Consider the following 26289-nt stretch of genomic DNA (forward strand, 5'->3'; position numbering starts at 1 on the left):
CTGATTGCGTAGGTCCTCAGAAAAGAAGTTGGAGCACACAACAACAACACGTTTGTATGCAAAAACCAACAAACAACAGAGAGAAATGAAAAGGAGAGAAAGGAGAATGAAAAGAGAATAAATCTAACTTCAACACTAGACAGCTACAATTCTCCTAGAATTATTTTGCATGTGATTACTGGAAAATTTGCGTTGTTTGCGCGTAAGTCGCGTGTTCTTCGTGTGTGACTGACCGTAGTTTAGCAATGATACGACATTCGCACATTTACTACTACAAATTAAATGAGACACCCCGGCCAGGCGCTTTATAGAGGTCAGACGTCACGTGGTGCGGATTTGTCCCCAAACATGTGCCAAACGTTCGTGAGAATGTCCCAAAAATACGCGGAAAGTTCGGGTTTATTATCGTAAAATTATTGCAAAATTCACTTCCTTCACACAAACATACGAGAGACATTCTCCAGGCTATCTGGATCTGTTTGGGGGTTTCATGAACAAAGGTTTTGATAACATCGCGCGAGTCAGAGACGTGTCGAGGGGATACGCACTTCTCATTTCAAAATGGGTTTATGATTTTTTTTTTTATTTACTTTGTAATACTCAATGATACTTGATTATAATACGATTGTACTTTCTTGACATCATGGACGTGGCCTACTCATTCAGTGAGTGACGACGTCACATGAATTTAACCAAGACTTTAAAAATGGTTAATTCGCAACTTTTAAGTGGTTTGTCCAAAGTTCCTTTAACGTCACTGGTATTTTTTGCCAAACTTTCTACATTAACTGAATGCATGCACAATTTTTGGGAAAGCCACCATGTTGACTTTGGCGGATTATCATATCTAAAAAGAGTAGGGGGGAAGAGAGACGGAGGAATGCAGATGAATTATCATGATGAGAAATAAATTTCATCTTTCTCCTCTCGGCAGTCACGAGTCCGTCAGACAGATCAACGACCAACTGATGCAACTGGAGAAGGCATTCATCAGAGAACTTCCCGGCAACAGATTAGATCGGTACTTGAAGTCAAACAGTTAATTCCAGGAAATCTCTGGGGCCTGTTTCATAAAGAGTTGTGATTGATCTTCAGCTCGATTTACAGAGCGTAACTCTGTAAAACGTTCAATATTGAGCGTACGTTCTGTTTCACAAAGACAAATACGCTTGATAAAGAAAAGTCAAGCGTAACTTTCAGTAGCTTGAGCGCTACTTGCGATCAGTCGCAAAGTGTTTTTGATTGATTGCAACTTACGCTCAATCTTTGAATATGAAACAGCTCAGATTCTGGTCTCAAATTAGATGCTTATTGGAATGCGTATACAGCTATATATATATCCAGGAAATCCATGTTATGATTAAATCGTTTGTTTGTTTCTTTGTTTGTTTGTTTCTTTGTTTGTTTGTTTGTTTGTTTGTTTGTTTGTTTGTTTGTTTGTTTGGGTTGTTTTTTGTTTTTGTTTGTTTTTTGTTGTTGTTTTTTACAGTCACGTGTCATGTTCGGCATTTTCCGGGAACTCTATGGTCACAGATTAGATAGTTTTCGGTTTGAATCATTTAGGCCTGATACATGCGAACTCTTGGCAACTGTTTAGATCGACATCTGTGCAACTACACAGATTATCCAGTCCTCTGATTTCTCAATATACTTTCAAAATTTCCCTAATCTTTGTTCATGTTATTCTGTAGATATGTATTAAATGTTTGCAACATGCATGCCATTAATACAGATGTCCAGATCTCCATCTTTGTATAATTGTTTTTGTTTTGTTTTAGGGGTTACAGTTCGATTTTTTTTCTGCGACTTAATCTTATCATCGACTTGTTTTCTCTGCTTTTTACCTCTAAATGCCATGACAACAGTCGTGCAATTCGTTCTCTGACCTCGGTTGCCTGACGAAGGAAGCAGAATAAGAAAAACAGTATTGATTGAAGACTAGGTACTATTTTCTCTACGCAGAAATTGTTTTCTTTTTTTAATTTGCTGAATGATCAAAATTTGACATCAAAATGTGATACATTAGACACATGTCATTATCATGATAATCACTAAGAGTATGACAATCGTCGACTTTGTGCATATTATATGAAGGTGCTTGGGCCTTTTTTATAGACGTTGCAGAATTGGAAGTACATTTGTATGTCTTGCAAAAGAAAAAAGGATATTTATGCCCTACTCTACACTGCCTCCCCTCCTTTTCTTCTTCATCTTCATCTTATTATTATTATTTATTATTATTATTATCATTATTATTATGTTGTTATTATTATTATTGTTATTTATAATTATTAATCATTATTATTATTGTTATCATTAATTATCATGACCATCATCATCATTGAGATTATATTCTTCTTCTTCACACCCAGTCACGTATTGTTTTCCCCGTGCCACACGGAGTCTAAACGAGACGACATGTCACACATCTTTCCCGGTATCCTCGATGCGTACAACGACCACAACGCGACGACGAGGTGGACAAAGGTGGCGCAACAGGTAGCTATCGTCACCCACGCCATCGAATCGGCCTCTGCGATCCTCAAGGACGTCACGTCGTGGTGATCGTAACATCGTCTCCGAGTTGAACGTCGTGATCGCATACAGACACTGCCCAATATATATGAAAAAAAAAAACATTTAGAGGAGCGATGAATGGAGAAGACAGTTGCGACATTTTTCAATGATTTCTTCGCTGAAGAAAAGAAAAATGACTACGGGTTTGGACAATAATAGGCAATGACGTTTCGTTGTGAATGCTTCCGGTTTCCCTAACAGTATGAACAAGAACGCATTTAAACGAAGTTTATGTAAATGAATGGCACATGGATACATTATCCACATATATATCTTCGGTGGCCAGTTATACTGCCAGAAGAATACAGCAAAATCATGAAAGTTGCTTCTTCGTACGGAAATAATAGAAATAAAGTGGTCTCTGCAATATCTCTCGAAGATAATCTAAGTCTACACTAAGATAGCTGTCAATATCTCATGACCTTTAATCGTTGGTAATAAGTGATAGTTTGGGGGAGTGATGTCGTTCACTTTGACAAAATTATTTCATAATTTTTCTTGCCAATTCACTTTCGTACTTATTCTATTACCTAGTTACAGAATGGAATACTATCATTCTTTTTTCTCTCTCTGACCGATATAGAGGTTAATACAACCCCTATACTTTAAAATCTTCGACTAATGTGACTTTCAGAAAAGTTTTGCTTGAGTCGAATTAATCGCATTATTACCACACGTCTTCGAACAGGAACACATTCATTCTGGAGAAATACTTTGGTTTGGTACATTTCGATTTGTTACATTTAGTCAAAGCATTTCTCGAGTTCAGACATTCAGCCAAAGTTATTCTTTGGAAAACTGGACATGGCTATAAACCCCTTGACTCTTAGAATGGTTAATTCTGTAAATCGACATAATCAACATAAACACGCAAAAAAGAAGAGAGCGAGAGAGAGAACGCGAAAAAAAAAGCAAGAAAAAAAATTGTGATATTAGATGGCCATATCACACGTCATTACTATGCGCATCCTAAGTCAATTAAGATCTGCTGCTCTTTCTTAATATTGTAAAGTTTGTTACTTGAAGATTTGTGGATTCAATTCCAGAGATAATTGATTAGGCTGGTTGAGTTCTCTCAGGGCCAAGTTGGATGCCGCATCGTTGATCGTCTCAAATTTTGTAATCATTTCTATATTTTTGAGATAGATCGTGTTTTCAACAATGTAGAACGAGTTTCGTTTTCGAGGAAAGTGCATTGGTTGGATTTTTTACGATGCAAAAAGCAATGCCCTTTTGATGTACAAAGCGATTGTGTTTTTCAGTATAATAGTAATGATTATGTCTGAATGTTGTAAAGGCGTTCAGATTCCAATGCGCTTAAATTTGTGATATCCTTAATCTTAAATTTAGAAAAAAGAAGAAGAATCAGATGACAGAATTGTTCTTGTGATTACAAATCATTCTTTAGACTTGGTGGTGAACTTGTCAAATGTAAATCGTGATATGAATAATCGTATGATGTATTCTGTAATTAAAGTATAATGTATGATAATCATTGTTCAATTAACCTCGTGTTAATCATATTCTTAGGAATTTATATTAGGCTATATAGAATGCTCGATTTGATACTGGAAAGTTATTAGAGAAAGTCGATGTCATGTATATATTGCAATGTTAAAAAAAAAGTTTTGATCGTGAGACATTCGTTTATGTCAGTCAATATTTGAGTTCATGATATCCGTGACAACGTAATGGGTTACAATGATTGTTTTTTTTTCTTGCTGTCAATAACATTTATATCAGATGGGGTAATTGTTTGTCTTTTTGTCATATTCTCTCTGAGGGTTACAACATTGTTAGTTCTAAGCCAGAAAGGGTTCTCGAACTTATCTTAATGAATGAATATTTAATGAAGAATCCCAAACATGGTTGACGGATTAATTTAACCGTGAATGTCAGTCATTTACATATATAAATTGACCGTAATCAGCCATAATATCGGTGGGACGACCGCTTTCAAAAAGCAGAAAAACAGAATCTGAAATAATTACTTCATATTGTAGGTATATTTTAAATGCCACCAACGATAATCATGGATACATTACGCTGGTCAACATATACTAGGGCGATTGTGTTTATCCTTTGAAAATAATGATTGCGCCATATATCGGATCCCTAAAATATATTGTTGTCGACACCTTATCCAATCCCATTTTAATTTATGATGTCTCTTTTAGGACTACAAATTGAATGACAAAAAAAAAAAGGAATCGAGGCTTTCAAAAACGCAGGCCTCCAAAATCATGCCTTTTAAAATCACACGTTGATCCACTGCATCCATTTTGTAATCCGTTCTTCTATGATATTAAATATGAAACTGCAACCAAATCTAATTTTGAGGTCCTATATTGTATATGTATTGCATTTAGCTAAATTAGTAGACAACCGTGTTCCTCTAAAAGTTGGATGTAAAAAAGTCTTATTTCATTGAAATGTAAAGTGTAGTTCTTAACCAAAATAAGCACCAGCTTTCAATGCAGTTTTGAAGCAGTAAGATTCGTTTATCTATTCAAAATCACTCTGAAAGCGGTTCTTGCCTATCTCGATATCTGTAATCATTACGTTGTTGTAACCGCAAAGTCTATTGTCAGCCATTTTGCAATGATGTTGTAAAACTTATTGTCGGATCGTCGCAGAGAAAATAAGTGATGATCTAAAATCATCAGCGTATGGGGAAAAAAAATTACAGGCAATCAGTCATTTCATCTATAGTTGAATTTCCGGGATATTTTTTTGAAATGCTATCATTCATATATATTATTGTACATATTTAATGTGATTTAGAGCTCAAGTGTGATATTGTCACCAGGAAGACAACATACATGAAGGGATGTGATTTGCTGTACATATTGTAAATGATATACTATTTCCATTTGTAATATGTTATCAGTACCATGTTTGTGTACGAGTTGTTGTGATTCGATACTGGTATTTTTATTTCATGGAAAATAAATCAGTTTGGGTTCCCGAACATATGTGAAAAAGTAACGTAAAGCATCTGAAACACTTGATTTATTTCAGCGGAATCGTAAATAATTTCTATGAGAATTTCCTGGTTCTCCTCTTCTGATAAAGCAGTGTAACACTGTATTGCTTACGTTCTGTCTCGTTTAGTTTTGTTTTGTTTGTTTTTGTCTACCTGTATTGATTTTTTGTCATGACATTTATTGCTAATCTTATACAATGCCGTCTAGAGTCCAGGGATATTTTTAGAGCTTGAGCAGTTTACTACATCTTTGCCCAAAATTTGTTGCTCAAGACGTACGTATGAGCAAGGAGTTACTACACAGACATGTCTGTGTAGTAGCTCCTTGGTATGAGAGGGTATATCAGAATCTAGATTTGAAGGCTATAGTCCATAAAGTCATTCAAAATTTATAGCTTGTAAAAGACAGCGTATGAATACATGTATTCGATATATGTGAGATGTATCTACATGAGAGACTGTATGGTCAAATCTACTTTTGGAGTATTTATCCACCCTTCATCACACATCCTGTGATTCATTTCTAGTCAATTCTGTACACCTAAAATATGACAGTAGAGATACACTGCTTAAAATTGTGTATTGTCCATGGATATATAGATACATAACCACGGTATGAAAACAACAACAACAACAATCTTCCATCAGGTGTGGAAAGATATGTCACGACAAAATAATTAGAGGTTCACCTTCTGGTGGTGAAGGTATATGCGACGGATGTAATTCGGCTTGAAAAAGTCCCCATGCAGTGCACAAAAGCTAAAGCCCGTCAAAGTTATTATAAAGGTTGATGTTAATTAATTTCAGTGCTATTTAAATTCTTTTCCAGTTTCGACAGAACACAATTACATACACTTCATTTTTTTTTGTGTAAAATAAGGAATAATGAAAACGATCTCCTGTGAAAGGAACAGAGTACAGATCAATAACGAAACGTATCGATACATAATTGAAATGAGAAAGCATTGTAACGAATCACCAAGGAGAACGATGTGTCATGTACAAAAAATGGAGGGATTAACTGAAATGACAATTGTGCTGTGAGACTCATTCCAAATATTTCGCCAAATACGCTTAATTGTTGTTGTTGTTTTTTCTTCTTCTTCTTCTTCTTCTTCTTCTTCTTCTTCTTCTTCTTGGATGATAATAATGGGCTCCAAATTCTATACTTCGCTTCGGCGCGCCTGATGATTACGCCGCTAGCACAGTCTTTCAGCTGGGCTTGTAGATTGTAAGTAGTGGTACATGTATGTTGTAAATTGCCTGGGCGGTGAAACTCTGTACACGTACAGCATTGAGATTATTATACTCATAATGGATGAAGGTAAATCAGTGTTGATAACCTCAATCTCTAATCTCACACACCTAACATTTGTTAAAACCTATATCAAAGCACAATAATGTACATCCCCCAACACACACACGCTCGCATACAAACTCACATAAAGCGCACGAGCATACATCCACAGTATAATAAGCACTCGTATATCACTCTCATACAGATTATAAAAAATACATACATAAAACAAATAAATTCAGCTGGAAAGGATAGAAATGGCGTGTTCGTATAGTTTCTGATATCCACTCAGTTTATCAAAGCCTTTTCTATGCAAAAAGATTTTGATTCAATTGCGAAAGTAATACGGTGTTACTATAGCAAGGAACAGAATGCTAGAAGTTTCATTAAACTCGGACCTAAAAAAAGGGGGGGGGGAATATAGAATTCTATAAGTACACCGTATTTTAACATATCAGGTATACAACAATAGAGTTTAAAAAAAAAAAAACTTTCGTAGAATGACATCGCTGAAAAAAATCTAATCGAACTAAACTCAAAAATTTTTATCCTATTATACACTCTTAAAAAAAAAAAAAATATATATATATATATATATATGTATATATATATATATATGTATATATATATATATATATATATATATATATATATATATATATATCCGGGTCAGAACTGACCCCGTTGGGGTCACACCCCGTTCCGGGTAAAAAAATGACTTGGAATTTGGTCATGAAGACCTGGAATGGGGTCACCCTGATGCAATTCATGACTCTGAATGGGGTCATATCTGACCCCATTCCTTGTCATTTCTGACCCGGAACGGGGTGTGACCCCAACGACCCTTTCCGGGTCAGTTCTGATCCGGATGTTTTAAGAGTGTAAATTCCTTCTCTTTTACATGAAATCTACAAAACAGTCGTGTGAAGGTACAAAGTTACACTCACTAAAGGTGTTCTTATTGTGAAGCAATCTGGAAAGATGAAAAGTTGAACATGTTTTTATTTTTTTAAGAGTATAGAGTGATTCCAAGCATTTTATTCTCAAGTATGCCGCTACAAGAGTTTCACATGTATTATAGAGAATACCCATCGACTGATGCCCTAACAGGATACCCATGCTCTTAATAAAAAAGACAGAAAGAAAGAATAATGATGATAAACACACACACACACACACACACACACACGCATACAGACAAAGCATGAGGGTGTATATAAATTATATGTATGCAAATTCGAAGCAAATTTCTAAGAGAATTGTAAGGCCTGTAAACATTCGATAGTTCTGCAAATCTTTAGGATTGTAGATGTGTATAGCGAAATTTAGTTACAGATAGTATTGGTACACACTTAGCTTCAAGAAACCTACTTTCACAACAACACATTCACTTTGTCAGGCATGATAAGACATTAGTCCCTCATTCAGAACATCTGGCATGTCCATTCATCTCGCAAAAAAACAAAACAAAACAATCCTGCTTTCTCACTGTAACTATTAGTCTCATGGAAAACTTTTGAAATAGTTCAGGCAGTCTGTAACATGCTTGCCTCTCCCTTGAAGAGAACATCCTGACATCTTGTAAACACACAGCGCATTTAACAACCTAGCTGGACTGTTAAGTGATTTTCTCTAGACGTATGTGGATGCCAATCTTATACAAAGAGGTAGAAGAACATATCCTTCAGTCACAGGCAAGTGAAGTGATTGACATGATTCTTGACCCCGTTGCATAAAAGTTACGATCAAACGCAAGTCAAGAAGATCAAACGCAAGTCCCAAATGCTCCATTCTGATTGGCTGAAAATCAAGTTGCGTATTACTTTCTTGACTTGCGTTTGATCATAATTTTTATGCAACAGGGCCCTTGTGTCATGCAAGAGTTATCTTTTTCTTTAATGGCTTTTCTCATAAAGTTCAAAGTCACACAGTGTGACATGCAGGTATGGGTAAACACAAAACTCGACCCGTGCCATTCGGTGGTCCTGTTTATGAGGGATCCTGTGAAAGGCCCGTTGTTTAGCCGCCGGAGATCTCATGTTGGACCGACGTGCCTTTTCACAGTACGATTTCTTACCAAATAGCAATGAGGTATGTCCATTCCTTTAATCTTTAGTTTGATGATGTTTTGAATAAGATAAAAAGTGTGAATGAGCCTGTATAATGAACCATTAAACTCTTAAAGCTTAGTAGTAGTTATACATATATAGATTACTTGTCTCGTCCTATAGTTAGTATGTCTTCATTAACCCAGGAGTAAGAAAAAAATGAGGAGATCAAAGGTTGTGTATGAATGGAAAATATAATTTAACGTGTAAATTTTAGTGTTTCCACACTTTTCATGAATTTTAGACAGTTCTTTTGTATGTAAGTAAGTGCGAATGTCTGAAGAAATTGTAAAAGCAGCTAGTGCACAATTCTGACATTTAGAATAGCCTCTTACAAGTAATGGGTTGGACTTTAAAAAAAAATAATTGAGGGGAACTTTTGGAAAAAGGAGAATGTACGATTCCCCACTTGGAGTGCCCCAGCCATGCAAAGCTCCAATGCACAACAATTACAAACTGTATGCATTAAAGGCACATCAATAGGCTGTTTTCGGTTTTTGTGCTGTCGGTTGTGGCCTTGTTAGATGGGCTTGCTTCTAGCCCTCGAACCGATTATAGAATAATTACATTGTTACGACGTGTCTGCAATGGAACCGTGCTTATTGGGCAGACTGATAAGGTGTATCACAACAAACTCGGTTGAAGCTTTCCTTTTTGTGTCGTGACCTATCTTTCAGCAACCGAAGATAGTTGTCGCAATCTCTGGCAAGTTCCTCTGAAAGTGAGTCAGTATGTGGTACAGTGTATTTACAAAGCACAGGAATATCAAAACCATAGAGCTCAAATACCATTTACGTGCCGAGGTGACCGATGGAGATGTATGTTGTTCTTATAAGAGTTTGACTTTGCAGCGCTGGTAGTTTGGCCAGTTTTACGAACAGTAATTCGTCAAATGCTATATTGCTGTACATGAAATCTGTGCAATTGAAAGACGTTTGTCATACTGTCATGATTAATTTCACTTCACATTGTACATTTCTACAGAACATGGCTGGAAATCTCTTGGAAGGACGATTCAGATGGTTCATATTGCTTGGCTGTTCTACAATCATCTTCTTAAAAGCGGGACTTTTAAAAGTATGGCTAGCTACTTGCAACGTTTGCCCCCCCCCCCCCCCCCCCACAGAAAAAAAAAAATGTCAGGAAATATAGCCAGGGTTACATGACTAGGCCCTGATGTCCAAATGAGCAACATTCCCCTCCTGGGAGCTCCTGGGGGCAGTGGCGTATCTGGGGAAAACGGCGCCCGGGGCAAGCACGAAAATTGCGCCCCTAATTTCTTAAAAAGTGTTCAACCCCATCCCCATCCCGGTAGGGACTTTAAGTCCACATGATGCTTTTTCAAGCACTTAAAAAGGATCTTTTTGAGGGTGATTTAAATGTAATGAATTTTGATAGATTTTGGCGAGCGAGCGCAGCGAGCGAGCCGAAAATTTTTGTATTTCAGCTTACAAATATACGGAATTCTTCGATTTATACCAACAAACTGAGGACTTGAAAAATACTCTAAATTAGTACGAGCGAATGAGCCGAAATTTGTATATTTATGCGTCATCATTACGGTTTTTTTTTTCTTATCTTTTTTGATTTTTTTTTTTTGCGCCTCCCTCCCCCGTATGTTCGAAACCGTTGGCGTCCTCGTTTGATCCAATCGGCGATAGGTTCAGAACGAATGAAATTGCAGTCGCTGCTCCGTGTAAACATTTTTCCTGCTAAATATAAAATGACATGAGTGAAAGCAATAGACATTACCATTTTGTCCGCGTCATCGTCACGTTTTGTTCTTATCTTCTTCTCTTTTCTTATACAAATTTTGGCGAGCGAGCGTAGCGAGCGAGCCGAAAATTTTTGTATTTCAGCTTACAAATCATGAAACTCTTGTCATTTTTTGCTTATTAAATCGTACAATTCTAATCAAGATATAGTGACGGCCTTATATATAACGATTTATACCAACAAACTGAGGACTTGAAAAAATACTCTAAATTAGTTCGAGCGAGTGAGCCGAAATGTGTATATTTCCGCGTCATCATTACGTTTTGTTATTATCTTGTTTGATTTGGGGTTTTTTTGCGCCCCCCCCCCCCCTTGTTGGCGCCTTCTTTTGATCCAATTGGCGATCGCTTCAGAACGAAAGAAATTGCAGCCGCTGCTCCGTGAAACATTTTGACTGCTAGATATAAAATGACATGTGTGAACACAATAGATACTGTAATTTTGTCATCATCACGTTTTGTTCTTACCTTCTTTTTTATATAAATTTTGGCGAGCGAGCGTAGCGAGCGAGCCGAAAATTTTTGTATTTCAGCTCACAGAACATGGAATTTTTGTGTGAACACAATAAACATTGTCATTTTGTCCGCGTCATCATCATGTTTTGTTTTTATCCTGTTTGGGCGCCTTCCGGGCGAGTTTTTTTTTTTTTCCTTCTTCTTCTTCGTTTTTTTTTTTCTTCTTCTTCGTTTTTTTTTGCGCCCCCAAGGAGTTGCGCCCGGGGCACGTGCCCCCCTTGCCCCCCCCCCCCCCCCTAGATACGCCACTGCCTGGGGGTAAATGAGGAGCAAAGCCCCCAAATTTAGGATATCTTTAGGAATTTTCTATCTAGAACCAGGAAATATACTAGTATGCTTAGTTACTGCTTTGAGTAGACCTAAGTAGATTGGTGACTGTAGTTTCTACTTTGTTCATGGTAGATCCAGGGGTGGGGGGGGGGGGGGAGGGGCAACACATTTTCTTCTTCTTCTTCCTTTTCTTGAAATCTCATGGTCAAATTTGTCACAAAACAGGGGCGGATCCAGGAATTCCGTAAAGGGGATGCGCCTTTGCAAAATTAAAGGGGGCGCACGCACCACCACCCTCATTTTTTCTTTTTGGTTATTTCTTTTGTTTCAAACAAAAATAAAGAGGGGCGCGGGCCCAGTGCGCCCCCTCTGGATCCGCCACTGCAAATCCCCCCCCCCCCCCGTTATCACCAGGGTGACAATTAGTTATACTTAAAACCAGGGTCCCAGAACTGCCTATTTCAGAGAAGAAAAAAAAAAAATGTTTTTTAAAACTGGAACTACTCTGAGTAAATACATCAGTCACCCGTGTGACTGATACACAATATTTTTTCTAACGATATTTCGTTTGTATCATCTGGTGCAGTGGCGTATCTAGGGAAAACGGCGCCCGGGGCAAGCACGAAAATTGCGCCCCTAATTTCTGAAAAAGTGTTCAACCCCAACCCCATCCCGGTAGGGACTTTAAACAAAGTCCACATGATGCTTTTTCAAGCACTTAAAAAGGGATCTTTTGAGGGTGATTTAAATTTAATGAAATGAATTTTACATAGATTTTGGCGAGCGAGCACAGCGAGCGAGCCGAAAATTTTTGTATTTCAGCTTACAAAACATGGAATTCTTGTCATTTTTTTGCTTACCAAATCTTACAATTCTAATCAAGATATAGTGACGGCCTTATAGATAACGATTTATACCAAAAAACTGAGGACTTTACAAAATACTCTAAATTAGTGCTCGCGAGTGAGCTGAAATTTGTATATGTCCTCGTCATCATCACGTATTGTTCTTATCTTTTTATATAAATTTTGGCGAGCGAGCGCAGCGAGCGAGCCGAAAATTTTTGTATTTCAGCTTACAAAACATGGAATTCTTGTCATTTTTTGCTTATTAAATCTCACAATTATAGTGACGACCTTATTAGATAACGATTTATACTAACAAACTGAGGACTTGAAAAAATACTCTAAATTAGTACGAGCGAATGAGCCGAAATTTGTATATTTCTGCGTCATCATTACGGGGTTTTTTTATCTTTTTTGATTTTTGTTCGACACCGTTGGCGTCCTCTTTTGATCCAATCGGCGATCGCTTCAGAACGAATGAAACTGCAGTCGCTGCTCCGTGTAACATTTTTCCTGCTAAATATAAAATGACATGAGTGAACACAATAGACATTATCATTTTGTCCGCGTCATCGTCACGTTTTGTTCTTATCTTCTTCTCTTTTTTTATACAAATTTTGGTGAGCGAGCGCAGCGAGCGAGCCGAAAAATTTTGTATTTCAGCTTACAAATCATGAAACTCTTGTCATTTTTTGCTTATTAAATCTTACAATTCTAATCAAGATAATACATAGTGACGGCCTTATAGATAACGATTTATAAACAAACAACAAACAAACAACAAACTGAGGACTTGAAAAAATACTCTAAATTAGTACGAGCGAGTGAGCCGAAATTTGTATATTTCCGCGTCATCATTACGTTTTGTTATTATCTTGTTTGATTCGGGGTTTTTTGCGCCCCCCCCCCCCTCATGTTCGAAACCGTTGGCGCCTTCTTTTGATCCAATTGGCGATCGCTTCAGAACGAAAGAAATTGCAGCCGCTGCTCCGTGAAACATTTGCCTGCTATAAAATGACATGTGTGAACACAATAGACACTGTCATTTTGTCATCATCACGATTTGTTCTTACCTCCTTTTTTATATAAATTTTGGCGAGCGAGCGAGCCGAGAATTTTTGTATTTCAGCTCACAAAACATGGAATTTTTGTGTGAACACAATAAACATTGTCATTTTGTCCGCGTCACCATCATGTTTTGTTTTTATCTTGTTTGATTTGGTTTTCTGCCCCCCCCCCCCCCTTTCCGGGCGAGGTTTTTTTTCTTCTTCTTCTTCTTCTTCTTCTTTCCTTTTTTTTTTCTTCTTCCTCGTTTTTTTTTTTCCTTTTTTTCCTTCTTCTTCTTCGGTTTTTTTTTTTCGTTTTTTTTGCGCCCCCAAGGAGTGGCGCCCGGGGCATTTGCCCCCCATGCCCCCCCCCCCCTCCCTAGATACGCCACTGATCTGGTGTCATAGTATCTGATATATCTGATCATTTCCCAATATACGCCAAGGTTCCTCTTGCGAAAAGCTGTTGTTTTAAGACTCAAAGATTTACTCTTCGTGATTTTTCTGATAGCAACATCGATAGACTCAGGGAGAGATTGTTGACTGCTAATGGGAAGAAGTTTTTGGTATTGACAACGATGTAGAAACTGCATTTCATATTTTTGGGGATAAATTTTCTAGGTTTTATGATGAAATTATTCCATTACGACAATCCACCCGTTCTACCTATAAAAAAAGCACTAAGTGTGCCTTGGATCAACAAATCCCTCCTTAAGTCTATCAATCATAAGAATAATTTATTTCTTAAATACAAGAGGAATCCGAATGAAAATACGAAAGGTAAATATGCTCGTTATCGTAATATTCTTACAACAACTTTGAGACTTGCTAAGAGGAGTTATTTCACGAGGCAGTTTGACCTTTACAAAAATGATAATAAGAGTACGTGGAGGGTGATTAATGAAGTTCTCAGAGTTAAAGATGAATCGGAACAAGTGAAGGAAATATTTCAGCATGGTATCTCGATCCAAAATCCGGCACATGTTGCTAATGCGTTTAATGATTTTTTTGTAGATTTAGGCCCCAGACTTGCTAGTAATATCCCAGTAACAGATAAAGAATTTCATTATATTCTAACTGATCCGAATCCTCAATCTGTGTTTTTTACTCCCATCCAAGAATACGAGGTGAGGGATGTAGTTCTCAAGTTGAAAGCAAAAAAAAAGTGCTGGACATGATGGTATTACAAATTTTTTACTGAAAAATATCATATCCGCAATATTGTCTCCTTTAACGTATATATTCAATTTGTCCCTTGTTACTGGCGTAGTGCCTAGTCAAATGAAAATTGCTAAAGTTGTTCCGATTTATAAAGAAGGTAATAAGCAAGATGTATAAGTAACTATCGTCCAATTTCTCTTTTGACATGTTTGACGGCGATGTCTAAGATTCTCGAACAGTTGATATATTCTCGTGTAATTAAGTTCTTAAACGAATGCAATATTTTTTGTGAGTCTCAATTTGGATTTAGGAAAAAACACTCTACTACTCACGCTGTGCTTGCTTTTATCGATAAAGTAGCCCACGCTATTGACGACTCATCACATACTGTTGGTATATTCCTGGACCTGTCCAAGGCCTTTGACACTATCGATCACGGTATTTTGTTATACAAACTCTCGCATGATGGGATACGTGGAAAGGCCTTGGACTGGTTCAGGAGCTATCTAACAAACAGGAAACAGTTTGTAGATATTAACGGCTTCAGTTCCAGTTTAAAAACACTATCTTGTGGAGTCCCTCAAGGATCCCTTTTAGGCCCATTTTTGTTTATTCTTTATATAAATGACTTCAAAAATTCATCTAATGTCTTATCTTTACTTCTTTTTGCCGATGACTCTAATATCTTCTTTTCACATCGAAACCCAACAACCCTTTTAGATGTAGTGAACAGAGAATTAAAGTCGGTTCAAATGTGGATTCAAGCAAACAAGTTGTCTCTTAATGTAAACAAAACTGTTTTAGGAAGAAAGATTTGCGGTGACACCATGTGTATGTAGTCCTTAACCGGATCGTAGTTTGGAAGAAGAGCTTAGAAAGAGGAGAAACGAAGAGGGAAGCGACATATGGGGGTTGTGAGGAGGGCAAAAAGTGAAGAGTGGGAGACAGTAATGGGCTGGAAGTTGAAGTTGCACTAGTGGAGACAGTAGAGAAAGGAACACAGAGAGTGGTAAGGAAGAATAGTGTGAGAATCAAGTAAGATGTTCGGACATCGTTAGAAGGGGAAAGATGAAATAGAAGGGAAGAGGAAGAGGAAGGAGTTGAATGTTGGAGAATCATGGAGATAGGGGAGAGCAGTGAAGATTCATGAAACCAAGAGGAGAACGAAGTCGGCGAACAGTGTGGCTATGGAATGTGAATGAATGGAGAAAGGACGATTAACAGAAATAAGGAGGGGTAAGTAGAGGAGAGGTGAGAATATGTGGAGAGAAGGGAGAGAGAGAGAGAGAGGGGGGCAATGAAAAGAAGAAGAAAAGAACAAATTGAAATTCAAGACGTAAATTAGAGGGAGCTAGTGTAGATCCTAGAATTAAATGCTGCTGCGGAAAAGAAAAATAAATGGAGAGGAAATTGATGACAGTTTAATCCTGAAAAGGTTCCTGTGGGAGAAATGCAAAAATGAGAAATTAAAATAAGGTTAAAGTGTAGACCTGAGGAGAGAAGACAAGAGAAATAACCTGTAAAGAAATGTGTAAATTAAAACTAGTGGTCCTGAAAAGGACCGTTGGGTTGTATGGAAGGAAGAAATAAAAAGAAAAGAAGAAAGAAGAGAACAGAACAGAAAGAAAAGAAAAGATAAGTAGTGTAGAAACAGACAAAAGTGTAAGAGAGAGAGAGAGAGAGGAAAGAGAAATGAAACACTGAGTAAAGGTACACAGCTAGTGAAAGTAGAACAAGAAGTCTAGTTATAAGAATAACTAGGAGAACCGAGGAACTTGACGTTTCGGGCAGGTTGACTGTCCTTCGTCAGAAGTGAAGCGTGATCTGAGGGGAGGCGGGCTATATATGGAGAATGCGGACCTAGATGGAAGAGGTCGGTCGAGGCGGGCTCGCAGGCGGGCTGAGCGTCGGCTGTTGGTGGAGTGTTGTGGTCGTTGATGCGTTCTATTGTTCTTGGAGTGTGTTAGTAGCGGAGTACATCTGTGAGGGCTAACTTGGCTGTTAGTAGGTCGTGGCCGGAGATTGGAGTCCGGGTTAGATGGGGTGGACGCCGGTGGTGTGAATGAATTGTGTCGGTGAGGGCGTCTTCTGGAACCAGCGATAGGTGTGGTCGTGAGTGGAAGGCGCGGTTGACGTCGTGGGCGCTGTTGTGAAGAGGTGGGGGAAGAGTTATGAGAGGAAGAAGTAGAGGGGGGAATGTGCTGTGGAGAGAGTGTGTTGTTGTTGTCATTGTTGCTGTTTGATTGTTTGTTGATGAGAGGAAGCCAGATGTTGTTGATGTGGAGTCCAGTATCCTGTGTAACAGTGTCGTGTGTTTGAATTTCTATGGCTTCTCTGATGCGTCGTGTGTTCCAGTTTTTGATGGATGTGATGACTTGATGAGTTTGCTGTCTTCCCAGTTGATGCGATGTTCCGACTGTTGAGCGTGTTTCACGATGGCTGACTTTTCCCATTCCGAACGTCTGTAGCATGTTTTGTGTTCTTTCAGTCTGGTCTCTAGCGATCTCCCTGTTTCACCTATGTAGACTTTGCCGCATTCGCATGGGATACGGTAGACACCTGGTTGTTTGTGTCTGGAGTGCTTGTCTTTGTGTGAGTGCAATGAATTGTGAAGTTTGTTGGAAGATGTATGACGGACCTGGATGTTGGCGGACTTGAAGATGCGTTGTAGTTTGTGCGAGGTGGCGCCGAGGTAGGGAAGATTTACAGTTGTGATGGGCTGTTCCTTGGCTGCTTGGTTGGGATGAGAAGGTGCTTGAGTGTTGATTTTTGTGCTTGGGGTATTGGTTGATAGTGGTGAGTGTGTCTGTGATATGTTCGAGTTCTTGTCGAAGATGTTCTTTGTCGCTGATTTGATGAGCACGTCGGACGAGAGCGTTCGGTACTGACTGACGGACTGCTGGATGATGGAAGGAGCGGTAGTGAAGATATCTGTCTGTGTGAGTGGGTTTGCGGTAGACCTGGTGAGAGAAAGTGCCAGCGTTGGTCTTTGTGACGAGAACATCGAGGAAGGGGAGAGAATGGTTGTGTTCCGTTTCCACTGTGAATGAGATGTTGGAATGTTGTTCGTTGAGGTGTGTGAGGAAGTCGTCCAGTTGATCTGCTTGGTGTGGCCAGATGGTGAAGATGTCGTCGACATACCGGAGCCAGATCAACTGGACGACTTCCTCACACACCTCAACGAACAACATTCCAACATCTCATTCACAGTGGAAACGGAACACAACCATTCTCTCCCCTTCCTCGATGTTCTCGTCACAAAGACCAACGCTGGCACTTTCTCTCACCAGGTCTACCGCAAACCCACTCACACAGACAGATATCTTCACTACCGCTCCTTCCATCATCCAGCAGTCCGTCAGTCAGTACCGAACGCTATCGTCCGACGTGCTCATCAAATCAGCGACAAAGAACATCTTCGACAAGAACTCGAACATATCACAGACACACTCACCACTATCAACCAATACCCCAAGCACAAAATCAACACTCAAGCACCTTCTCATCCCAACCAAGCAGCCAAGGAACAGCCCATCACAACTGTAAATCTTCCCTACCTCGGCGCCACCTCGCACAAACTACAACGCATCTTCAAGTCCGCCAACATCCAGGTCCGTCATACATCTTCCAACAAACTTCACAATTCATTGCACTCACACAAAGACAAGCACTCCAGACACAAACAACCAGGTGTCTACCGTATCCCATGCGAATGCGGCAAAGTCTACATAGGTGAAACAGGGAGATCGCTAGAGACCAGACTGAAAGAACACAAAACATGCTACAGACGTTCGGAATGGGAAAAGTCAGCCATCGTGAAACACGCTCAACAGTCGGAACATCGCATCAACTGGGAAGACAGCAAACTCATCAAGTCATCACATCCATCAAAAACTGGAACACACGACGCATCAGAGAAGCCATAGAAATTCAAACACACGACACTGTTACACAGGATACTGGACTCCACATCAACAACATCTGGCTTCCTCTCATCAACAAACAATCAAACAGCAACAATGACAACAACAACACACTCTCTCCACAGCACATTCCCCCCTCTACTTCTTCCTCTCATAACTCTTCCCCCACCTCTTCACAACAGCGCCCACGACGTCAACCGCGCCTTCCACTCACGACCACACCTATCGCTGGTTCCAGAAGACGCCCTCACCGACACAATTCATTCACACCACCGGCGTCCACCCCATCTAACCCGGACTCCAATCTCCGGCCACGACCTACTAACAGCCAAGTTAGCCCTCACAGATGTACTCCGCTACTAACACACTCCAAGAACAATAGAACGCATCAACGACCACAACACTCCACCAACAGCCGACGCTCAGCCCGCCTGCGAGCCCGCCTCGACCGACCTCTTCCATCTAGGTCCGCATTCTCCATATATAGCCCGCCTCCCCTCAGATCACGCTTCACTTCTGACGAAGGACAGTCAACCTGCCCGAAACCTCAAGTTCCTCGGTTCTCCTAGTTATTCTTATAACTAGACTTCTTGTTCTACTTTCACTAGCTGTGTACCTTTACTCAGTGTTTCATTTCTCTTTCCTCTCTCTCTCTCTCTCTTACACTTTTGTCTGTTTCTACACTACTTATCTTTTCTTTTCTTTCTGTTCTGTTCTCTTCTTTCTTCTTTTCTTTTTATTTCTTCCTTCCATACAACCCAACGGTCCTTTTCAGGACCACTAGTTTTAATTTACACATTTCTTTACAGGTTATTTCTCTTGTCTTCTCTCCTCAGGTCTACACTTTAACCTTATTTTAATTTCTCATTTTTGCATTTCTCCCACAGGAACCTTTTCAGGATTAAACTGTCATCAATTTCCTCTCCATTTATTTTTCTTTTCCGCAGCAGCATTTAATTCTAGGATCTACACTAGCTCCCTCTAATTTACGTCTTGAATTTCAATTTGTTCTTTTCTTCTTCTTTTCATTGCCCCCCTCTCTCTCTCTCTCTCCCTTCTCTCCACATATTCTCACCTCTCCTCTACTTACCCCTCCTTATTTCTGTTAATCGTCCTTTCTCCATTCATTCACATTCCATAGCCACACTGTTCGCCGACTTCGTTCTCCTCTTGGTTTCATGAATCTTCACTGCTCTCCCCTATCTCCATGATTCTCCAACATTCAACTCCTTCCTCTTCCTCTTCCCTTCTATTTCATCTTTCCCCTTCTAACGATGTCCGAACATCTTACTTGATTCTCACACTATTCTTCCTTACCACTCTCTGTGTTCCTTTCTCTACTGTCTCCACTAGTGCAACTTCAACTTCCAGCCCATTACTGTCTCCCACTCTTCACTTTTTGCCCTCCTCACAACCCCCATATGTCGCTTCCCTCTTCGTTTCTCCTCTTTCTAAGCTCTTCTTCCAAACTACGATCCGGTTAAGGACTACATACACATGGTGTCACCGCAAATCTTTCTTCCTAATTAACTTCACCATGCAAACCTTCAAACAACACACAAAACTGTTTATATGTTATTTAGTAATTCTGCTATCCATTTGCCTGGCGATATTAAAATGAACAATGATTGTTTGATTCAAGTTGAACGTTTAAATTTTTAGGTCTTTATATTGACCATGAATTAACATGGAAATATCATATAGATTATTTATCTAAGATGCTTTCGAGAAATACTGGGATTTTAAATAAGCTAAAACATTTTTTTCCCCAAGCATATTTTGAAAAATTTATATTCAACGCTTATCTTACCCTATCTCTGTTACGGAATACTTGCCTGGGGAAACTGTGCCAAATCATATATCAGTATATTGATAAAATTTTCAAATTACAAAAACGGGCTATCCGTTCAGTATCTAGCCGACTATTATTGTCACACGAATTATTTCTTCTTTGAAAACAGACTCCTTAAGGTTGCTGATTTGTTTTTATACAACTTAGGAACATTTATGTTTCAGTTACCAGCCAACGGCTTGCCTGATGTATTTACTCACATGTTTCAGAAAAACGATGCCGTCCATGCTTACCCCACAAGACAAAGAGACTCATTTCACCTTCCACGTACTCGCACACTCCTTGCTCAAAAAACAATTGTTTTTACCGGACCTAAATTTTGGAATGATCTTCCCGCCGATTTAATGAATTATTCTAGTATGTTTACATTTAAGTAAAAATTGAAATTAATGTTAATAAATGAATATAACCAGCCTGATTAGAATTTTTTTTAATGTGTTATATGCGCAGTATCCTCGTTTAATGTATATTTCTGGCTTATGCTTCCATGTTATAATCACTGCATCCGTACCTGTATTAACATTTCGAACTCATCATGAAGTTGATTATAGATAATGTGCACGCATATACTTGTGTATCTATATCCCATATTTCCACTCAGTTCTTATTCTTTGGGTTCTTTTTTCACTTTTTCTTTTTCTTTTTCTTCTTTTTTATTTCTTTTTCCCTTTGTACCTTGATATTTTAGCTTTCATAAGTTTCGTCATTATCACTTTGTGTCCTATCTCCATTGATTGCATAGTAAATTTACACCGGTATTTTTTCATGGAACCTGCGTTTACAAGCTTTGCTTTTGCGGTTCCATCACATTTCACAAGTTATAGAGAATTGTCTTATGTACATTATGTATGCTGACACACTTTCTGTTCATGACCCGACTTATAAATATTGTGTACTTTGCTTGGTTTGTATTCTTTTTTGGATGTATTTTGATGTCAAGTGAAATATGAAAATAAACGTGCTGGAACTGTTCACTGTGTCTCGAGTGCAAGACCAGTGCAGTTTCATTTATTCAATTCAATTAGTGAGTGCACTTTCAAGGTAATTCATAGTGCCTGCAGGGGTTGGGCGGGGATCGAATAAAAAGTATTATGGGAATAGTTTTGTTTTGTTTTGCTTTGTTTTGTTTTGTTTTGTTTTGTTTTGTTTTGTTTTAACTGCATAGTCAAACTTTCTAAGTACAGTATTTTTACTAGTGTGATGGAATATGCAAAGGGACGCCATGCCCCCATAGAAGCTCTAAAAGCTGCCCCACCCCCAAGTTTGCAATGTCTCCGGTTACGAGTATAAAAGAATGCGTGGAAGGTGAACTTCCGATACTCGGGTGAGCGGGTCTTTGTTATTCGTTTATGAGTGGTGGACTACTGGGTAAACAGAGACGTAAATATGAGCTTGCATTAAGTATAATACATTATCAGCTGACTTACAATCTGCAACAGATTCCACACGTTTATGTTTCAGACATCTGGAGTGTTCGTGGATGATATTACGAGAGATCTCCAGGCATCTACGACTATACTGGGATTAGCGTTGTCACTCTCTAGTGGAATCCCCATTCTCTGTAAGTTTTACGCATGTATTTCTATAACTTATGTCTATGTTTATGTTTATATCCGTATCTATTCCTACAGTATAAATCTATTTTGTATCTATATGTTTATATTTTTCTCTATATTTCTGTACGCAATTATTATCACTATGTCTACATCTATATCTATATCTATATCTATATCTATATCTATATCTATATCTATATTTATATCTACATCTATATCTATATCTATATCTATATCTATTTCTATATCTATATCTATATCTATATCTATATCTATATCTATATCTATATCTATATCTATATCTATATCTATATCTATATCTATATCTATATCTATATCTATATCTATATCTATATCTATATCTAAAGTATATTTCAAGTTCGCTATGAATATTGTGGTACATGCAACCCAGTGTTAAAAAAAGAACAAAAAAAACGTGTTCACATAGATTCACATGAACATCAGTTGATGCACTAGAATATGTAACGATGGAAAAACGTCCAAATGAATGAAAGAAATAACAAAGCATGCATTTTTTAAGCTCTTTAAATTTCATATTGTCAGATGTCTAATAATTATGATATCAACATACAAGTCGACTACTTCAGAGATGGTTAACGTAACCATTATTCTCTTTGACTAAAAAAAAAAATGATGTGGTAATCAAAGTTGCACAAATGCTTCACTTTTGTGAGCATTTAACAATCATTTTCTAAAAATTATTTCGGATTTTCAGATTAACGAGATAAAATCAGATATACAGGTAGTGTGAAGCATGTAGCTCAGAATTTTGTTCAAGCTGGAAATTTATCGTTAGACAGTAAATGGTATTGTCTCTATATAGTAGAGTATAATTACACCATTATAGTACTATGAATGATACTGTTAAGAGGAAGCATTAAAACTGTCAGCCCGTTGATATCATGTCATTTAGACAGACTGACGGATATGATGTCATGTATGCGTTTACATGATACACATATATGTATATATAGGCATATCTATACAATATACATAATGTTATAGAGAGAGACAGACAAACAGACAGAGACAGATTGCGTGAGTTTCATAATGACATCTCAAACTTTATTAATTGTAAAATCCCATACATCGTTTCCTCTTGTAATGATTCCAGATACCGTGTGTCCAACGTTGCTCCGTTTTATGACGCTCAGGCAATTGACCTTGATCGGTAGTTCCCTTACAGTGGCTGGTTACATTACGGCATCATTGTCGACAAATGGCGTCCACTTTTTATTAAGCATGACCATGAAAGGTGGGTCAATTATTACAAATTGATATTGTGGATAGGCAGGGTGTACGTCACGAGGCCGACACCCACGAGTCAAACAGCCCGCGAGTTATACAGCCCACAAGTCATTTATACAGCCCACGAGTCGTACAGCTCACAAGTCATACAGCCCACTGAATATAGCCCCAAGTTTGACAGCAAGTGAAATATTCTAGGCCCACGAGTTATACAAGCCCATGACTTCGACACTACACTGCGCAAAAAAAGGGGGGGGGGGCTCACGAGACCGACACTACGCAAACAAAACCTACGAGACCGACATTACGCAAAAGAGGATCGCGAGAACGACACCACGCAAAGAAGGCACACGAAACCGACAGGATGATCATCGAAATCTGTAAGCAAATTTAGAGTGCGTAATTGGTATAGGGTGTCCCGATAGTGGCATAGGCCTAAGGAAGAATTGAGTGATGGGGTGACGGGAAAGGGAAGTTGCTATGGTGTTACCGCGTCAGTTGCCTCCCTCTCTTGAGCTTTTTTCTTTCTTTCTTTCTTTCTTCCTTTTTTTTTTTTGCGTAGTGTCGGCTTGCGTGCCTTTTTTCGTAGTGTCGAACTTGTGGGCTTTATTAACCTTGCCTAGTGTCGAACTCGTGGGCTGTATTACTCGTAGGCTGTATAACTCATAGACATATTTTCGATGTCGGTCTCATGGGCGGTATGACTCGTGGGTGTCGGTATTGTGGGATGACCCCATTTGACACACAATGTCATCATGTAGACGATGCTATAAGGACCAGTTTATAAAATTACTAATTTCTGCTCGGACGCAATCTTGCCTGTGCAAATAAGGGTCAAATGTCAGAAATGCATCATCCTACATCTTGTTGAGTATACGTGCCGTAGTATTGCCCATATTTTGCACACATAGAGACCACGATAGATGGATCATTGTGTAAAATAACGACTTTTTGGCTCAGACGCCATATTGGCTCTGCAAATTGGGTTCCAAGGTCAGATGTATCATGTTACACGATTCATTTCGTGGAATAACGACTTCTTGAGCTGATTCTATCTTACCTATGTGAATTATGGTCAGAGCTCAAAATATTTGTCTGGATAAAACCTGACCACTACAATTTGTCAGTCTTGACCAATTTCTAGTCTAGTTCATTTGTTTATTTTTCACTCTAAAATGACAGGACTTGGAATGACGTTCGTAGTCTTCCTGACGCATGCCAGCCAGCTGATCTATTTTCCCGACATGTTTGACGTGGCAACAAGCGTCATAATGACTGCTGGAAGTCTTGGCATGATGACTCTTCCTCTAGCGGCCGAGGAGCTCCGTTCGACGTACGGATGGAGGGGAGCCATGCTCATCCTGGGCGGCTTTGAACTACACCTCCTTCCTTGCTGCGCCCTCTTTAGGCCACTCGGAAATGAAATTGTACATGCTAAAAACTGCTATACTTTAGACTTTAAAGGGATAAAACGGTTTTGGTTGAGATAGGGCTTCACATTTTTTTTTTTTTGGGGGGGGGGGTCGAGATAATGAGAAACTACTTATTTATTATGAAAGATCACACAGTTCTAAAAGGAAATCAAGATTTATTTGATGAAAATTGGTTGTGAAATGGCTGAGATAGCAAAAAACAAAGTGGTCGTAATAAAAGGTGGGACTCACCTTTTACTAAGACCACTGACGTCACAATGCATACTTTAGCAGTGCGTATACCTCAGTCAGTTCTAAGCGCGCATTCAATCAATTATTGTTTACTGTATAGTGAGGTGCCCGCACGTCGCCAGGGGCCCGAATACCGTCACCCTGTTTAAAATTGTTACGAGCGCACTGAACAATAATTTATGCCTGGGACTGTGTTCAGTACGCTTGAAACTTGACCGGAGTACCACAACCAAGCAAATTGTGGTGAAAACCGAAGAGTTTTTCGCGAAAATCTGAAATTTATATTAGGAATACGTGTTAGGCCTGTAAGTATCATTACGGTCACCCGCACGTATCTTTTACGTTTATGTCTATGGGAGCATCACGGTCACCCGCACACGTCTTTTACGTGCTTTGTCTATGGGAGCGCGGGTGACGAGTTGCGGGCCCCTTCCTTAGCGCACAACTATTCCGCATCGTTCGCGTTTGACGACGATAGCTGCAAATTTCCGGTATCGATCAGTGACATTGTGATTTTATTGGAATCTTTAACTATTTTTTCTGTATGTGAGTGGGATTTCATAGAATTTCAGTGACGAAATGTAATTCAAATATGCATAAACATTAACTATGACGAGGTGCGGGTCACCAAAGTATACAAGAATTCCAAGTTCGAGTTCGATGTGCTTAGAACATTATTTGTAGGCATACATCTTGGCTTTTGAGCAAGTTCTACAGGTAGCTATTAGCCATAAAGGTAAATAAAAAACAGTTTATAGAACCATCTTATAAAACAAATAATGCACAAGTTCAGGTTCGTGACTTAAGTGGAGATACAGCTCACTCTCGGGTACATTGTATTCACAATGTTGTGCAGCATGCACTCGGCAGCGCATCGTACAAGAATTCCAAATTCGAGTTCGATGTGCTTAGAACATTCTTTGTAGGCATACATATTGGCTTTTGAGCAAGTTCTACATGTAGCTATTAATCATAACGGTAAATAAAAAACAGTTTATAGAACCATCTTATAAAACAAATAATGCACAAGTTTAGGTTCGTGACTTAAGTGCGGATACAGCTCACTCTCGAGTACATTGTATTCACAATATTGTCCGGCATGCACTCGGCAGCGCATCGTGCATTACACCATTGCAAATACCCTCGAGTGCTCTGCATCTCCACTAACGCCCTCTCATCTGTGCATTATTTGTAAGATATTTGTCTATGTCTACGTACAGTGCGTATAAAAAAAGAAATAATCCAGCTTTGGAGGGCTACTATTCTATATTGTTGGCTATTGAGAGCGCAATGTTGATTGTGAGGAAAGGGGAACTCTTCCTCTTTCCAATGATACCTAATCGTGTTGACAAACGTCATGCATGACTGAGCACATGAACTTTAAAGACAACAATGACAAATTGTGCTTTTCCAAGTTTGCGTGTTATTGTGAAGGGACAATGCA

The 26289-nt window shown here is 38.8% G+C and overlaps 2 protein-coding genes across 2 annotated transcripts in view; both read left to right on the plus strand.

The window, feature by feature from the left end:
- The window catches only part of LOC140242349 (N-acetylated-alpha-linked acidic dipeptidase 2-like), a 49328-nt gene extending 46763 nt beyond the window's left edge, over positions 1-2565 (plus strand). Inside the window, exons 18-19 of the mRNA XM_072322084.1 lie at positions 935-1021; positions 2373-2565. Of these exons, the coding sequence (XP_072178185.1) occupies positions 935-1021; positions 2373-2565 (280 nt within the window). The remainder of the gene's footprint in view (positions 1-934; positions 1022-2372) is intronic.
- A 15075-nt stretch (positions 2566-17640) lies between these two features.
- LOC140242350 (uncharacterized) lies at positions 17641-18507 on the plus strand. Its single transcript, XM_072322085.1, has one exon. The coding sequence runs from the start codon at positions 17641-17643 to the stop codon at positions 18505-18507; it is 867 nt and encodes a 288-aa protein (XP_072178186.1).
- The last annotated feature ends 7782 nt before the right edge of the window (positions 18508-26289 follow it).

The sequence above is a fragment of the Diadema setosum genome, chromosome 19, assembly GCF_964275005.1.
Source record: "Diadema setosum chromosome 19, eeDiaSeto1, whole genome shotgun sequence".
In the NCBI taxonomy this organism is placed as follows: Eukaryota; Metazoa; Echinodermata; class Echinoidea; order Diadematoida; family Diadematidae; genus Diadema; species Diadema setosum.

Excerpts from the sequence above, each read along its gene's own strand:
- LOC140242350 (XM_072322085.1), top strand. The coding sequence starts at position 17,641 with ATGTTGTTCGTTGAGGTGTGTGAGGAAGTCGTCCAGTTGATCTGCTTG.